This window comes from Gobio gobio (genome assembly GCF_949357685.1).
Source record: "Gobio gobio genome assembly, chromosome: 6".
NCBI lineage: Eukaryota > Metazoa > Chordata > Actinopteri > Cypriniformes > Gobionidae > Gobio > Gobio gobio.
Window position 1 is genome coordinate 23,563,943 of NC_137102.1, and position 17,608 is coordinate 23,581,550.

At 35.2% G+C, this 17,608-nt stretch overlaps 2 protein-coding genes across 4 annotated transcripts in view; both read right to left on the bottom strand.

Annotated features, from left to right (window-relative positions):
- Positions 1-8,705, bottom strand: part of ccdc39 (coiled-coil domain 39 molecular ruler complex subunit) — a gene marked incomplete at both ends in the record, with an annotated part of 32,887 nt that extends 24,182 nt beyond the window's left edge. The window contains 9 exons of the mRNA XM_079819402.1: positions 947-1,079; positions 1,185-1,288; positions 2,664-2,855; positions 3,011-3,139; positions 3,266-3,358; positions 7,365-7,523; positions 8,127-8,273; positions 8,381-8,500; positions 8,613-8,705. Coding sequence (XP_079675528.1) covers positions 947-1,079; positions 1,185-1,288; positions 2,664-2,855; positions 3,011-3,139; positions 3,266-3,358; positions 7,365-7,523; positions 8,127-8,273; positions 8,381-8,500; positions 8,613-8,705 — 1,170 coding nt within the window. The remainder of the gene's footprint in view (positions 1-946; positions 1,080-1,184; positions 1,289-2,663; positions 2,856-3,010; positions 3,140-3,265; positions 3,359-7,364; positions 7,524-8,126; positions 8,274-8,380; positions 8,501-8,612) is intronic.
- Positions 8,706-10,044: 1,339 nt separating this feature from the next.
- On the bottom strand, positions 10,045-17,246 carry dcun1d1 (DCN1, defective in cullin neddylation 1, domain containing 1). 3 transcript variants are annotated; one of them, XM_079819785.1, is made up of 7 exons: positions 17,179-17,246; positions 16,383-16,596; positions 14,108-14,276; positions 13,889-14,019; positions 13,715-13,797; positions 12,158-12,254; positions 10,045-11,420 (listed from the first exon to the last, which is right to left on the bottom strand). In XM_079819785.1, the coding sequence occupies exons 1-7, from the start codon at positions 17,242-17,244 to the stop codon at positions 11,344-11,346; spliced, it is 837 nt and encodes a 278-aa protein (XP_079675911.1). In that variant the 5' UTR covers positions 17,245-17,246; the 3' UTR covers positions 10,045-11,343. The 3 variants fall into 3 exon arrangements, with proteins under 3 accessions (XP_079675911.1, XP_079675912.1, XP_079675913.1); XM_079819786.1 differs by having other exon boundaries at positions 10,586-11,420; positions 16,781-17,231; XM_079819787.1 differs by having other exon boundaries at positions 10,586-11,420; positions 17,093-17,204.
- Positions 17,247-17,608: the final 362 nt, after the last annotated feature.

A 17,608-nucleotide genomic window follows, 5' to 3' on the forward strand; every position in this document is an offset into this window, starting at 1 on the left:
ATTGTGCATTCTATTTTTTACATTTAATGCTCACTTTAAGTTATTATTTAAATCTAATAATTTAATAGCACTGTTAAATGTCTTTAGTAAATCTCTAAACGAAAATCCATTTTCCATACTGAGCATTATAATGTTCTAATGCCTAAATTCATTTTAGTTTTTTGTTTTATTTACTTACTGACAAAATAGCACATAATTTTAACATCTGGTATTTAAAACTGTGGACCAGGGTTACTATTGTCAACTAAAACTAAAACTATTAAAAACAGTTATACTAATTAAAATAAAGGTGAAATAAAATAAAATATAAATATGGGCTGAAACACTTGAACTAAACAAAGTTTAAGTTGATGCACTGAAATTACTTACTATTAAAAACTAAAACTGAAATAAAAAATACATTTAACCTAAATATTAATATGTTTGAAAATGGCAAAAACAAAATTACTAAAAAAATTAAATGAAAACTGAAAATGTAAAAATTGGAGCAAACTCAAAATGAATGAAACTATAATAGTATATAAATAATACTATAATAATACCTCTGTGGAGTGTACAATAAGATAATTCTCGTCGTGGACACTGAATGGTCAATACAGTGTACACAATATACTATCATTTCTGAACATTTCTAAAGCTATACTACTATATATATATATATATATATATATATATATATATATATATATATATATATATATATATATATATATATATATATATATATATATATATATATATATATATATATATATATATAGAGAGAGAGAGAGAGAGAGAGAGAGAGAGAGAGAGAGAGAGAGAGAGAGAGAGAGAGAGAGAGAGAGAGAGAGAGAGAGAGACAGTATGGCATCCAGCTTACTCTTGCAAAACAAAAAGGAGCCTGATGCCCATATTGTTGGTGAATTGCTATGAAGTCAAAAAGAGATAAAAGAGTCAAACTCACTTTGATGTTCTGTTCCTGTTCTTTGCGCAGTTGCTCCATCTGTGCTGCTTGCTCTTCACCATTTAGCACCGCCTCCATTGCCACCAGCAGCTTCTCCTTCAGAGCAGCAATATGCAGCTTTACCTCTTCAACCCTACAGCCAAACAACTGTATATTTTACTACAATGAATGCTATTTGCTATGAATTTGCTGTGAACTATAAGACTGATGAGTCGTCTAAGAAAAGAGAAAGCATTACTTTGCTGTTTTGTCTTGAATATTCTTCTTCATGCTGGTTAACTGAGATCTGGTGGTCTCCACATCTGTGGCTGTTCGGTCTAAAGTTCCCTTCAGAACCTCCACCTGAGAGCAAAACACCACATTTGATTAGTTTAGCCAAATTCATATATTTATTTGCATTTGATTAACATGAAAAAAGCACTACCCTTACAAAGATGTACTGTGGCTGTACCATAGTACAGTAATGGTATAATACCTTTCATGTACTGTGGTATATACATAGTAACCACAAAAAATTATTTAGTTAAGGTACCAAAATAGCCTTAGTATGATCTAGATTAGTGGATCTCAACCTTTTTGACTTTACTCACCCTCAAGTTGTTCTAAACCTGAATGAGTTTCTTTGTCATGTTGAACACAAAAGAAGATATTTTGAAGAATGCTGGTCAATGCTCAAAATATCTTCTTTTGTGTTCAACATAACAAAGAAACTCATACAGGTTTGGAACAACTTGAGGGTGAGTAAATGATGGCATGATGAATTTGTATTTTTTGGGTGAACTGTCCCTTTAAAGGAGTGGTTCACTTTAAAATGAAAATTAGCCCATGATTTACTCACCCTCAAGCCATCCTTGGTGTACAAAAGAGTTATATTAATAATTATCCTGATGCTTCCACGCTTTAAAATGGCAGTCACAGAGTCCATTGAGTTTGAAGCGCAAAAAAGTGCATCCATCCCTGATAAACGTACTACATCGATGGGGTTTTGTAAGAAAAATATCCATATTTAAAACTTTTTAAAGTAAAATATCTAGCTTCTGCCAGACCGCCTTCTGTATTCAACTTACAGAAAAAGTGTAACTGACGCGACATATGTCTAGGACGACTAACTGCAAGAGGCGTTACACGTACACTTTCTGTTTCTGTTGATATTTGTCTAACAAAACCCCATCGATTCGCTTCAGAAGGCCTTTATTAACCCCCCAGAGCCGTGTGGAGTACGTTTAAAAGGGATGAATGCCCTTTCTTGAGCTTCAAACTCAATGGACCCCATCACTGCCAATTTTAAAGCTTGGAAGCGTCAGGATATTTATTAATAAAACTCAGAAAAGTCATATACACCTAGGATGTCTTGAGGGTGAGTAAATCATGGGCTAATTTTCATTTTAAAGTGAACTACTCCTTTAAGGGCACCCATTGTTCACAATAATATTTGAAGGCCCCCTAAAGATGAATTTTAGTTATAAAAATAGCAAATATTATGAAATATCTAGATTTTTTGTTGCTGTTTTTGCTTATTTAAATCATTTTATGTTCCAAAACTGTGAAGCCCCCTTGGAAGTTTGTTGAGGGCCCCTATGTTGAGAACCACTGCACTGCATCCTTGTCATCTCACGGTGGATTTTGACAATTGATGTGCCTTTCATCATGGTGGGCTGATCGGTCTCTGGGTCACAGGCTTGAGGAAGTCAATGTTGGGAAGTTGCAGTGAACTCACCTCATCCTGCAGACGTCTTTGGTTCCTCTCCTCTTCCTGAAGCTGCTGTCTGAGTCGAAGCGCCTGACGTTCAGCCGTGCCTATATTCCTCTCCAGCTCTTTATTGTTCTCGATCTCACGCTCCATGAAGTCCTTCCTCTCCTTGATCAAATCATTCTTCTCTCTTATCACTTGGTTCACCTCTGCTTGCAACTAGAAAACGAGAGATTTACAATCAAAGTTAATTAAACCATCTTCTAATTACATGATAGATATAGATAGGCTAGTTATTTTATTAAGAATATTGCAATGTATATGTATGAATCTACAGAAATATAAGTATTAAAGTAGCGCCATCTTCAGGTTACCATGGCACACTGCTGTAGCTCCTGGTCTCTTTTCTTCATTTGCTCAATGGTGTTCTCCCACTGGTTGATCATCTCTTGTCTCTCAATGTGAGCCTTACGAAAGCTCTCAGCTGTCTTGTCCAAAGCAATCTGGATCCCAAAATACAAGTGCATTTGCAAAGACCAAAGCCTATAAGAATGATGGCATGCTCAAAGCATAAAAATGTCCTCTGACAACTGAGAAATGTTAGGGAGCACAGAAAAACACCCCATCACCTGTGCGGTAACTGACTCTGTGATTTCACTGTTCAAGCCCTTTCTCTTCTGGTTGGCTTCAAGAGTCAACTTCTCAATGTTCAGTGTCAGCTCCTGAATCAAAAGACAGCAGATATTATCTCAGCCCAGACATGGCAGTTATTCTGCATACTGCTTTCCAAGTATTTCAAGAAGCATTCATGAATCTCATGAAAAATGTCACATTGTAATAATATTTATATAAAAAAAAGATATTAGCATCAATATTGTGAACTAAAATTAAAACCATACGAATTATAATTAACTGAAATAAAATAAAACATAAAAAAACGTATATTTCAGCTAGATGCCCAGGCAACATTTATCATTTTCGTGTATTTTAAGTTTAAGCACTTAAATAACCAATATAACTAAATAAACTAAAACTAAAAACTACATCTTAATAAAAAACTATATTGACATATTTAAAAAATAGAAAAACACAACAAAATTAATACAACTTTTTTTAACCTAAAATTTTAATAAAAACTGAAAATATAAAAATCAATTTTAATTCAAAATATTAACAAAAGCTAAAATAGTATATCAATGCTACTAATAATGCTGATATACATCTAAATTTTTATTACATCTTTATTATATATTATTTTATTATAAATTATATATTATAACTAAAGCTTTTTTATCCCCTAAATTCTAATTATCATAATGTACAAATTAAAGATAGTACAAAAATCCTTTACAATGTATGTAGGAACTCATAATGTAAAACATAAAAATATTATTATTCCCTTACAGTACATTTAAAAAAATCTAAAGCCAGTCTTAAACTACCTGCGAAATGCAACATTTCAATATTCATGCTATTAGTATTATTGCTTATTAAACATAAAGCATTGGTATTCCTTTACAGTACATTAATAATAATATTGAAATGTTACATTTTGCAGGTAGCTATTACAATAATGAAAATATAACATGGTTTTTGGTGAGTTTATAATGTAATACATTTCTCATAATGTATTTTTTTAATAACATTATGAGCTCAAGATTTTATTACATTTTGAGAAAATTATTACATTATGAACATTTTATTACAATAATAATAATGTAATATTACATTATGTGCAGTTTTATATATTATCTGCAGTTATTACATTATGAACTGCTACAATGTATCTTTGAATTCTATGGTTTTACATATCAGGACATAATACAAATCAACTGGGTAGGGTTGCACCAGTCGTTCGTAAGTTCTTTCTTAAATTGGACTGTAAAGTCCACACTAGAAGCTTAGTAACTACTAGATAGTTTGTAACTAACTCTGTACTTTTTTCGGTTGCACCATTTGTTATTAAGGCATAACGTAGCTAGTAGGTTGTAAGCTCTTCATAAAGTAATGAGTAGTTGCATAATATGACATTTACCCTCAATGATCCAATAGCCTCCTTCAAATTCGTGAGCAGAAGTTGTGTTGAAATGCTGTGAATTTCAGTTTATCCCCAACATTATAACTTCTTTTGCCTCACGTAACCAACGGAATTTTTTTTTCCATTAAATACTGCTAAATAGTGCTTTTATATATAAATAACATTCAGAAGCATTCAGTATATAAAATTACATTAATAAGGATCAATAAATCAATAAATACTGAAACAAAAACAAAAAAACCTAAGAAATGACAATTGATTATGACTGATTTTATTTGACATCATGACATGCACAACACGGACTGATAGATGCACGCTGTTTTGGACAGGTTCGTGTTGAAGAGCCACTAACAAAGTATCTATTCACATAATGTTTTCTCTCTTAAAATGTAAGTACCGGTAAGTGTAAATGTCAGCATTATTATATACGTGTAAAGAATTGAAGTCTGTCATGTAAAACAAGAGCTTATTATGCAGTTCAGTCAGTCTGCTATATTATTCCAACCATTACTCCTGATCGGAGGCTTCTGTAAATATTTAGTTTATTCGTAGTTACGCTTCAACTATGTTTAATGGCGCAACGCAAAAATATTTAGTAGTGCATAAGTTGTAACTTTGTGCCCATTTACATCAAAACTAGGCTAAGTTGTAACTTACGCACAACTGGTGCTACCGGCCCCTGGTCCTTGCAGGTTCTCAAATGTCAATCAACTGTGCTTACTTGTTCTTTTAGGGTGGTATATAATACAAACATGTTCTTGGCAGGACTTGTGAAATTCACCCAGGCACGTTGTGTAACTTGGCAGTCTCAAGGTTTTGATTTAAAGGTCCCATGGCATGAAAATTTCATTTTATGAGTTTTTTTTTAACATTAATATGTGTTCCCCTAGCCTGTATATGGTCCCCAAGTGGCTAGAAATTTTGATGGGTGTAAACCGAGTTCTGGCTGTCTTTCTCTGGCTTTGAGAAAATGAGAGCTCAGATGAGCTGATCTGGAATTGTCCTGTTATGACGTCATACCAGGAAAGGTTACCTCCCCTTCCTCTGCTTTGCCCGCCCAGAGCATTCGGAGAAAATGGATTCAGTTTATGTCAGCACAGGCTTTACAAACAGACTTTACAATATGGATTCGACAGCACCGCGACAAACAGTGAGTAACAGTGTTCATTAATGCCTGATCTGTGATCAGTGATTTCTGATGTGTAGCTAATCATTCAAGTTCACACAGACTTTCTTTCTAGATCGTTTAATGATCGCCATCTTGATGCCCTAAGCGCAATGCATCAGTGAATCAAGCCAGTGACTAAAACGATCGTTTCTGTTAGTAGTATGAAACAAATCCGTTTTTTAGGTGATTAAACTACAGAGAGCGATCAGAGAACACTCTTTATAATGTTCGTGTGTGACAGAGGACTCTGTCACGATCACGGCAGCACTACATTTTACATGCACATTTGATCCATTATCCACCTGGTTTATTGTTTCCTACCCTTGGGTGCACACAAGGGTCAGGTTAACGCTTCAGTAGCATACATAACACACACATATTCACACCATTATCACATCTTTTTCCAAATCCCCTTTATAAACACACACAGACAACAGATAAATTAATCCACAGATGTTTATTGGACTTATCTGCATATTATGTTTTGTCTTTGGTCGCGTTCTGTTTGTGTTGTGGTTAGTCCAGGTTACCGGAGGCAAATGGCAATCAATCTGTCAATCACACGTTGCGAGTGTATCTGCACACTTGCCCAAACTGCCGTAAAATGAATGACACTGTTATGCTGCACAAAGCTCTTACTGTATTCCTGTCGACGTTGTGTTTGCTGTTAGTTGTGGTGAAGGCATTTTGTTAGAGAAAACGCGCTACAATGACGAGATCACTGCATTCACGCGATCAACAGACTGTCTGTGTACTCAATGCTCATCACTGCAGCCTTTCATGTGAAAGGAAAAGATCATAAAATAATACTATAATCCACACTTTGACGATTCGTTCATCTCGACGGCTGTAATGGTACATTACATGTGTTACAAAGTTCGCAGAATAAGTTGAAAGACAGATTCGACGTGACTGGGACTGTTTATTCAGAACTCTCAGATACAAATAAGCTCGCGCTAACAGCACAGCACTCTCAACAACTCCAGCTCTCCAGTCAGCCTCTCTCTCTCTCTCTCTCTCATGCATGCAGTCAGTGCGTGCAGTGCCTCGCTAAACCACGCCCCCTCCGCAACATAATCGAACACTCATTTCAAATGCAAAGATGTCAGCCAATCACAACAGTGGGCGTTTTCACTGAAGTCTCACAGCAGACACGCCCCTTGAAACAGGACATTCAGCCAGAGGGGTAATAACAGTATAGAAAAAATGCCTTTTATTTCTAAATTATGACATTTTTTAATGTAAAAATCATACTAACAATATAAGTACACCTCAGAAAACATTATAAGATAATAGAAAAATGCCATGCCATGGGACCTTTAACAGTTGAGTGCTGCAAATGCAGACTCAACCTGTGAAAATATTAGCTATTATAACTGATTGAAGTGAATAGCAGTGACACTTTGTGCAAGCCGACATTTACATTTTTCTCATGACAGCTCAGTACCTATTGTTTTCCATCAGGCTTAACAAAGTGACCCAACTCAAACAGCTGAGCCTGCCACTGTTACTACAAACTCACTCGAATCCTGCTCTCATCTTGCTTGGCGTACTTGATGATGGCCATGGTGTCTTCATCCTTGAGCGCTGATTCCTGCAGCCAGGCCTCCAGGGTCTGCTGATCCCAGTTCAGCTGACTCTTCAGTTCCTCAAGCTTCTGAGTGGCTTTAAAGATGTTGTTCTGTGCAAGTGATCGACAGAATTACATTAAGATTATGATTATGTTCCTTTGTAATAAAATAAAAAGTTACGTTTTTGATAAAGATGCATTTATTTGAGCGATACAGTATAAACAGTAATACTGTGAAATATTATTACAATTTTAAATAATTGTTTTATTTTTATTTAAAATGTATTTTATAGCTGTAATGTCAAAGCTGAATCAGCATAATTTCTCTAGTCTTCAGTCACATGATCCTTCAGAAATCATTTTCATATGCTAATTTGCTGCTCAAGAAACATTTCTTATTATCATCAATGTTGAAAACAGTTAATATTTTAGTGGAAAAAGAGATACATTTTTCAGTAACATAGATGAACAGAAAGTTCAAAAGAAACTAATTTATTTGAAATAGTCTGTCACCTTTGATGAATTTAATAAGTGCTTGCTGGATATCGGTTTTACTTTGTTTTTAATAAAAATCTTACTGACCCCACACTTTTGAACTGTATAGTGTGTAGTTTGTGAGACACCAATGAAAAGTGGTTTCTTTATATTGCTTTGACACTGTTTATGCATAAGCACAGGTCACGTGATATGGATGTGGTGTAAGTCAGCTGTAACCTCTTGTGCGTTCTTCTTCTCATTCAATGTTTTCAGCTGATTCTCCAGCTCAGTGATCTCCTGCTTCAAGCGACCTGTCTCTCGCTCCGCCAGTGCTCTGAAATGCTCCTCAGATTCAGCCTCCTTCTCTCTGGCTTTGCACAAAGCCTGGACACATGCAAACAATCTCACTCAAACATTACACATTCAGTCTTAATGTTCAAAACAAGCAAATACAGGAAGAATCAACTTCTTCTATTACAATTATCTCATACCTGAGTGTGAGAAAGCTCTTGTTTCAGATTTTTGAGATGTTCAGTCAAAGCATTTATAGCATCTTTGTATTTATGCAGTTTGTTCTCAAGATTGGATTGCTCCTTTTGCTTCCTTTGAAGCTGTAAAGAGAAGAAAAAATGAAGAAAATTACACACACACACACCTCCTAAAAAAAACAGTTATTCAGACATATAACGTTAATGTCAATTAGCAGTCAAACTTCACACTCACCTCCTCCTCTAATGCTTTATTCTCTGCATTGGCTACAGGGAGAGCGAAACCCGCGTCCCAACCAACTTCTTCTAAAAACAGAGTGTTAGACATTTTGCTCTGTTTCAGAGACGTTCAGGTGCAAAACACAAATGGCTCGATGAGATTACCAGACGTTTACGAACGCCGTGGCTTATCGTTGTGTTTTCAAGATTCGTTTCATAGCAACGACGCTAACATATGCCGCATTCAACCTACATGTGGCGCCAAAGGCTCCTCTATCGAGAATAAATCATATTTTTTTTATCTCAAGTAAAGTTTTGGAAGCTTATTTCCGCCACGGAATAAAAAATAAATAAAAGATAACTGTGACTTTTCATCTCACAATTCAGGTTTTTTTTTTCTCTCTCTTAGGCCTATATCTAGCAAATCTCATTTGTTCCCCCTCAGAATCGAGTTGGGTCATTTTGGGATTCGGTGCCTTTTGTGCCCTCACTAAAGATTATGATCTTACACTGCCATAAAATGTTGAACAATATAACTTTTTAATCCTGTCTTAGTCATAAATAACATTGAACTTGATTTAAAAAATAATTTGAAACATTTACAGCATTTTGAACCACCACATATCACAATTATTTCTATGTCCCCAGGCCTGTGTATCCCATTTTCATGATACAACACTTACTATAAATAATTGTTCCTTTTTTTTTTTTTTTTTTTTTTTTTTTTAATATTGTTGCGTATATATCAATAATGATTCTCTCTAATATATCAATTATTAAAATTCTTTTAACAATTATAAACAAGGTTTTTAGATTGTCCCTCAATTTATTGTCCACCCTGTTATTTTTGACAGCTTTCCCTTTAAATGAAAGTTGAACAAATTAAATGACATCATATCATAAAGCAATCACCACTTCTTTGGAGGTAAAAACAACTTGGGAAAGTGAGTGAGATCCTAAACTATTTTAGCTGTCTAATTTTACCAATTTTAACCTTAGTACATCCACCCTGTTAAGGAAAATAGAAAAAAAGCTAGTAGAAGAATCTTATTTTTTAAATTAGTTTTAAAGACTAGTTTTAAAGAATTCTTCTTTATTAAATAAACCTTCATTCTTTTTGCTCAGACATGGTGCAGTGGCAGATTTTATGTCAGAATTTCCACTCGGTTAGTGTCCACCTTGTTATATCTGAAGAGCTAACAGAGTGGACATTAAGTGTGTACATAGCGATTGTGAAAGTAATTTGTGTTTTAAGTTGAAGTAGCGCTTTTAAAGTTGATGCTTTACTTATTGTTTCCCATCCAGTTCAAGTGGTAGCTTATCTTTATTGTCCACCCTGTTAAATATATATATATTTTTTTTTTTTTACAATAATTTCATAAAATCAGCAATAAAAAAATAATGTAGTACTTTAAATGTGAACAAAAATGCATTTTAGGCATTTGTATCTGTCTCTGGACATGTTTGATCTTCCATTTAATTTGCTGTGTTCAATAAATGATTCAATTGATTTACCTGAGCATCCACATTATATGATGGCCAAAAGGCTATAAAGGTTATACCATGAACAAGGTTATAAAGTCCAATTCTGAGGATTTTTAAAAAAAACTTTGTAACACACAATTGCAAGTTTATATCACACAATTCTGAGGGGAAAAAATTCAGAATGGCAAGATGTAAACTCGCAATTGCGAGAGAAAAAAAAAAAGAGTGAGTAAATTGTTTCCAAAACTCATGTCATTCCAGACCTGTTTGGCTTTCTTTCTTATAAATTAAAATAGTATATTTTGAGGAATGCCTTTTTTTTTTTTTTTTAAACAATCCAATGAAAGTCAGTTTGATTACCAACATTCTTCAAAATATAATTTTTGATAAGCCCACAAAAGAATAAACGTCCAACAGGTTTTGAACAACATTTCTAAGAATGTTAAAGAAAGTTAGATTGTGTGTGAAAACATCTGCTGAAAGCCTTACACAAAAAATTATTTTCAAGGCCATCTGACTTTATTCATCAACTATAACCTGATTTTATTGTATGGATTATGTGACTTATCAAAGTGCTGAATGAACTGCAAACACAGCATATCAATACATCAAATGGAGTCATTAATCAAGGAAAACTGAGGTAATGTTCAAATGAATATTATTTCTAGGATTGTAAAATAGAATATGCTCAGTTATTATGACCTATCGATTTAATCAAAACCAAACAAGCAAGGTGAAATCACTGTCTGGATATCAACAGAAAAAGTACATTAAGTCACAATAAAACACAAAAAAGAAAGCATATGTGACTGGCTCTCAAGACACCAGCTATTCTGTTTTATAAAAAGAGAGAACAATCAAAGAACATTAACGTATAATTTTTATAAAAACCAAGTGGAAAGAAACAAACATTCAAAGCAAGAATGCATGTGGAGTATTAAAATTAAGATTTTGACATTTCCTAGCTGTATCTGTGACAGCTTGTTTGACAAACTGCTTCATCTGGATGAGACCACTGGAGTCCCAGAGATTGAATAAGATCATGAAGTGAAACAAAACAACAAAAATGGCCCCAAAAGATAAAAGCCCAAACCACCATTAGACGACTGAAGAGAAAAGATGCCTTTAATGTCTCTGGTTTGTATAAACGTCTCAGTCCTGAGGGCTTTGAAAAGGCAATGCTGATCTCAGTTCAGTCCTCTGTGCTCAGCAGAAGCTGTTTGTTTTCCGTGAGGTCCAGACGTCCCTCAGAAGGAATGTACTTATACAGCTGTGCTCTTGGTTCCAATGTACGGCCGCGCAAACTCCACAAAATCGTCAATAAGAACTGGCCATGCTCCTAAAAAAAAACATGATTAAGATTTGGATCCAAATAAGTCATAATCATAACACTTTGTCCCCAGTTTCATAGACAAGGCTTAAAGGTTTAAGTTCAAGCTCAAACGTGCTGCATAACACGAGAATTAACCTCATTGGTTCTTGCAGAAGCTCAAGCGTGCTGCGTAACACGAGAATGAACCTCATTGGTTCTTGCAGAAGCTCAAACGTGCTGCTTAACATGAGAATTAGCCTCATTGGTTCTTGTGGAAGTTCAAACGTGCTGAGTAAACCTGATAATGAACCTCATTGAGCTTCTATTTACCACAACTGATGAGTGAGTTGATGAATTTTTATATGTGAAAAAAGCTTAAATTCAATCTGTTCATCACATAAAGCATATCTGGGTTTGGAAGGACATGAGGTTGAGTAAATAATGACAGAATTTAGATTTTTGGGTGAACTATCCCTTTAAGCCTAGTCCCAGACTAAAGTGCATGTTTGAGCTTTTTTAACTGAAAGAAACTTACCCTGCCATATCTTAAAATGTGTCAGTGCCATTGTTTTGTCTCAAGATGCACACCAGTAATGTTTTTATTTCTAAGGCACGTTTATAAAAGCTACTTCAATGTCCTAATTGAACCAAGACCCGATCCTGGCTTAATCTAAGCCATGTTTGTGAAACCAGGCCTGGGAATGTTAACTAGCTCTCTAAATAAAAGAAAACAGAATAAATTAGTGAAATAAGTTACAACTAACCCTCTTCATCGTAGTTTGACATATCGTCTGTGATCATCGTGCTGAAATCTAACAAAAGGTTCCATGTGTCTTTGGGAATAGATCGCTTATGATGCTCCTGCAAATGCACAAAAAAAGTTATCATCCAGACTTCAGTGATTAAACATTATTTTTTACTAGTTAAGGCTGGAATACACTACACAAATTTTGCCCAGATCGTGGCTCCTATTCTTCAGTCTGGACGTGTCAATGCCAGTTGCAGTCAAGTTTGACTATTGTGCTATTGACTTAAAGGGTTAGTTCACCCAAAAATGAAAATTCTGTCATTAATTACTTACCCTCATGTCGTTCGACACCTGTAAGACCTCCGTTCATCTTCGGAACACAAATGAAGATATTTTAGTTTAAATCCGATGGCTCAGAAAGGCCTCCATTGGCACAATGCACTTTACACTCTCAAAACCCATAAAAGGTACTAAAGACGTCGTTACAAAGTCCATCTCACTACAGTGGTTCTACAATAACTTTATGAACCGACGAGAATAGTTTTTGTGTGCAAAAAAAAACTAAATAACGACTTATATAGTGATGACCGATTTCAAAACATTGCATCATGAAGCTTCGAAGCGTTATGAATCAGTGAGTCGATTCAGCGGTTTGGATCGCCAAAGTCACGTGATTTCAGCAGTTTGGCAGTTTGACACGCGATCCGAATCATTATTCGACTCGCTGATTCATAACGTTTCTTTAGTACCTTTTATGGGTCTTGAGGGTGTAAAGTGCATTGTACCAATGGAGGCCTTTCTGAGCCATCGGATTTCAACTAAAATATCTTAATTTGTGTTCCGAAGATGAACGGAGGTCTTATGGGTGTCGAATGACATGAGGGTAAGTAATTAATGACAGAATTTTCATTTTTGGGTGTATTTTTTGTGTTATTTAAAGGGCGCGTTAGTCATATGTGCCTATAGGCGGCTGCACAACGCGCATACACTCTGCTTATTACACACACACACACACACACACACACACACACACACACACACACACACACACACACACACACACACACACACACACACACACACACACACACACACACACAGGGACACGCAGCAGCACACAGACATTTCAGTTGCTTCAAAACAGCAACGCGCCAACAATGCGCCTGAACACATGGGCGTACAGATGGGTGCGAGTGCATCTGCTATTTAAACAACGTGGACATGAAAATAATTAACTGCGTTGGGCTGAAACTATCAAAAAACACTTGCGTCGCGCCTGCCGTCACATTGCACTGGGTGCATGATAAGGCCCCTAGTGTTTTAAAATCTGTTCAGATAATAAATGTCGGGTAGTGCATTCCAGCCTTTAGACAAAATCAAAGAAGCATTTTTTTTTGATGCTGTCGAACAATTAATTAATAAATCAAGGTAAAATTAAAGAATGTGATTATCAAAATATCAAAATTATTGTTGTGATTTTAGACCCCCCCCAGGGGGGGGTGCCAGTGGGGCATAAATTACACATTTCAGGATTAAAAAGTCAACTCACAGCCAGGAGTAGAACGATACTCACCAATAAAAATTTGTTCCATAGATCTAGAAATTTAAAACGCCCAGCCAATATTAAATTCCAGTATGCAATTGCCATTTCTAGGTCTAGAGAAAAACAAAACAAAACAATAAACTGAAAAAACAATTAACTATGCAAAAATTAAAAGTAACAAATGATAAAGAACCCAACACATGCCTAAGCCCTTTTGTCCTGGATTCTTAGCAAAATTGAATGTGAACTGATAGAAGTCTTTAAATTTCCCTTGGTCCTTCAATTCTTGCTCCATCCTAGGCAGCTGTGCTTTGAGTTTCTCTATGCTGTCACACCTTGACAAGACAATGACAAAGTCAATCCATGCAGTGATTGGTAAAAATGATTGAGAGAGCTCTGATATGATTTTTTTTTTTAAAGTACCCTTGCTCAGCCATTCCCTCCATGAATTCTTGTTTGGAAAACTCGCATTGTGTTGCTGCCCGAAACTTCCAAGCGATTAGCAGTACACTTATACTGGCTGGATCAAGTCCCAAGTCGTCACAGAACTGCTGGATTCCATCTATACCGATCTTGTTGTCGTCTTGAGGGTCTGTAAAAAAAGAATACAAGATTAAGTACAACACAAGTTTGTATTTTCTTACATTAGTGCAATTGTAATTTACAGAGGAATAACACCGGAGAAGATTTTCTTTTCCCCGAAAATACTAGTTAATGTTACCGCATTGGACTGAAACTTTGTCATACTTGTGGTGTTCCCGGTCAAAAATTAGCAGCCTACAAAAAATTGCTTATAAATCTCTCATTATGCTATATTATCTCCAAATATTGGACTCAATCTTTTTTGTTGACTTGCTTTCTTTCATTTAGGACTGGTTTTGTATTTCTTTTTGCATCTGATTATATGTAGTTAGAGTTTAGATTCTCTGCCCGAGCCCGAGCTTGACCCTGACCCGACGGCCGGGTTGGGCCGATATTTCCCACCACTATCCTCTGGCCAGGCTGGGCCCTTGATCAAGCATTTGGGTTTTTTTAATCATTACTTTATTAGCCTAACTGGGTGGGCAGAAAGCTATGCCATAATCAGAAATAATATATATACACTAATACTACAACTAAGAAACAAATGTGTACAAAGTTGCACAAGTCAGAATTAGTCTAAAAATGCATGTTAAAGTCACAGCACATGCAGTGATGGAGCGCAGCATTCTGAACAGAACCGCTGAGACGCCAGTCATGAGCTGCTCGCGAGAACAGTCCGCTTTGCTTAACGATTTCTTTTTGTTTCGAATTGTTTAGTAGTAGAAAAAAGTAGACATTTCAAGCTTTCTATACACATATTTCTCATGTCTGTGAGGCAAGTAGCCTGCTGAGTTTCGGTTTATTTAGGAGACAATGAAAGTGATCGCTCCGGCACCTCCATGTCATGATTATTGTCTGCTATAGCCTTTTTGCTTCTTATTTATGAAATCCAGGCAATTGGCTGATGAAACATTGATTAAAATTAAGATACAATTTATACAAAACGAAATTTACTTTAAAGAAAGGCTTTCTACAAAACAAAACTTAAGGAAGTGGTCAAAATCATTTCTGACCCACTCGCATCTTTGCACTTTTCATAATCAGATGAAATTAAAAAATATCATTATAATATTTAAACATAAATATGAAACAAAATAAATTTTTTAATGGCTACAACAAGTATAGTAGGCTACAGTACAGATAAATGTCATGTCTGAGCGGGATTTGAGTGAACGTAATTTTACCAGTGAGAGGTTCATGAGCGGAGCGCTGGCATAGAGCGGATTATTGATCTGAGCGTCACACCGGTCCGCTTCGCTCATTACAGGCTCGTTCTCGCCAGAACGCCCACGTATTAAAAATTTTTCGGGTTTAAATCGGGCCGGGCTTGATTTTTTGAGCCCAATCTAAGCTATAATTGTAAGCCTCATTTATCTGAGAGTATTTTGAGTGAAAAAAAACATTATTTATGAATAATTTTCACAATATTAAATAAAATATGAAGAAAATATGCACTGTTTATCACACTAGTGTGCTTTAATGTTTGATCAGGGTGTTTGTTTTGAAATGCTTTTATTTTGTACAAAATGGCACAGGGTCACACTTGTGGTCGTCACATATATATTTCATTCGTAAAGTATATATAGCATATAGTACATACAGTATATAATTATATATATATATATATATATATATATATATATATATATATATATATATATATATATATATATATATATATATATATATATATATTTGTTTTTTGTGGAAATCATGATACAATGCTATTCAAACATTTGGGGCAAGTACGAAAGAAAAGAATAAATGAATCGTTTTATTCAGCAAAAGGCACACATAAGTAAAGTAAAGCAAGTAAAGACATTTATGAAATTAATATATGTTACAAAAAGTTCTATTTAAAATAAGTTCTTTTTAACTTTCTTTTCATCAAAGAATCCTGGGAAAAAATCAATTTCCAAAAAAACATTAACATTAGCACAACTGTGTTTAACATTGATAAATGATAATAATAAGAAATGTATCTTGATCAGAAAATCCTCATATTAGAATGATTTCTGAAGGATCATGTGAAGACTAGAGTAATGATGCTGAACATTCAGCTCTATCACAGGAAAATAGGACAGAAAGTAACATACATGTTCTGCTGAATTCTTACCTCTGTACCGATTGTAGAGATGTTCCAACTTTTTCCGGTCTAGTGTTCCCTTTAGATTCTGTACGTAGAGGTCAGGATTTTGGAAAAAGTTGTCAGTAGCAACGTCTAGTTTCCAATCATTTTGAGACAAACAATTCAAAGCCGTTTTCTCATTTGACTGGGTAAAGATCATGAACTGTCGAACTTTATCCTTCTGAGAGGATTTCAGCTTGTTCTGTAAGTGACAATAAACGTAGATTGAGTTAGTAAGATACTGTATAACAATCACAGTGACTAGAACTGCAGCATATCACAATGGCATATGGATCCCAATTGGCTTATCTTCCCATATAATTCTATATTTAATCGAGGGTAATAAAAATAACTTATTTGCTCCATACAGACAAGTATATACACACCACGAACACTTCCACGAAGACGCTTGTCTGCTAAACTGCATAACAGCAGCATTTCACACTGTTTGCATAAGGTTTTGTAAGCGATAATCAAACAAATAATCTTTTACTGTGGCCCACTATTACGGCTTCTCATTTATTACATGAACTTGACAGTCCTGCTGTCCAACAGCTTTGACCTCGCTAGCTTCAAAGCTACCTGCTCTGCAGAGCTGTCTAAAAATTAATTCATCAATAAACCAACTCTCCTGCAAGGTACATTTAAAGGAATGTCGTCGTCAAAATATCTTAATAACTCAACGGGATTCGTCGTACCGGCTTATATGTATTTTGTGATTGTAACGCAAATTAGTAAAATAAATGTTTTGGTTTTTTTTTGATTATTTTTTTTTTACATTTACCATGTTTGTGATTTCCAGACTCCCTCTTCCGCTATCCCTCTCTACCCTGCAACTACTTCCGCTCATGCGCAGTGACATTTGTACCGCGGTCAGCTGTTCGCCATGGAGACACCGCATTGGGCCAGACACAAAATACTGCTTTCATAATCAGAAATCTGCAGAAGTTAAACATAACATCCACCAATGCGAAATTGAACTGTAATATCATATAACGGCCTAGATAAATAAATAGCATATTTTATATTTTTCTCTAAATAGGCCACTGAACTAAATATTGAACTTTCTTTTTCTTTCTTTCTTTCTTTCTTTCTTTCTTTCTTTCTTTCTTTCTTTCTTTCTTTCTTTCTTTCTTTCTTTCTTTCTTTCTTTCTTTCAATGGGCCTATTCGAGTGTTTCCCCAGCCATACAAAACCTGGAGGTATCAGAAATA

Excerpts from the sequence above, each read along its gene's own strand:
- dcun1d1 (XM_079819785.1), bottom strand. The coding sequence starts at position 17,244 with ATGAGCGGAAGTAGTTGCAGGGTAGAGAGGGATAGCGGAAGAGGGAGT. Across the intron at positions 16,597-17,178 it reads GTCTGGAAATCACAAACATG|AACAAGCTGAAATCCTCTCA; the intron begins GTAAATGTAAAA and ends TGTCACTTACAG. Across the intron at positions 12,255-13,714 it reads TATGGAACAAATTTTTATTG|GAGCATCATAAGCGATCTAT; the intron begins GTGAGTATCGTT and ends GTGCATTTGCAG.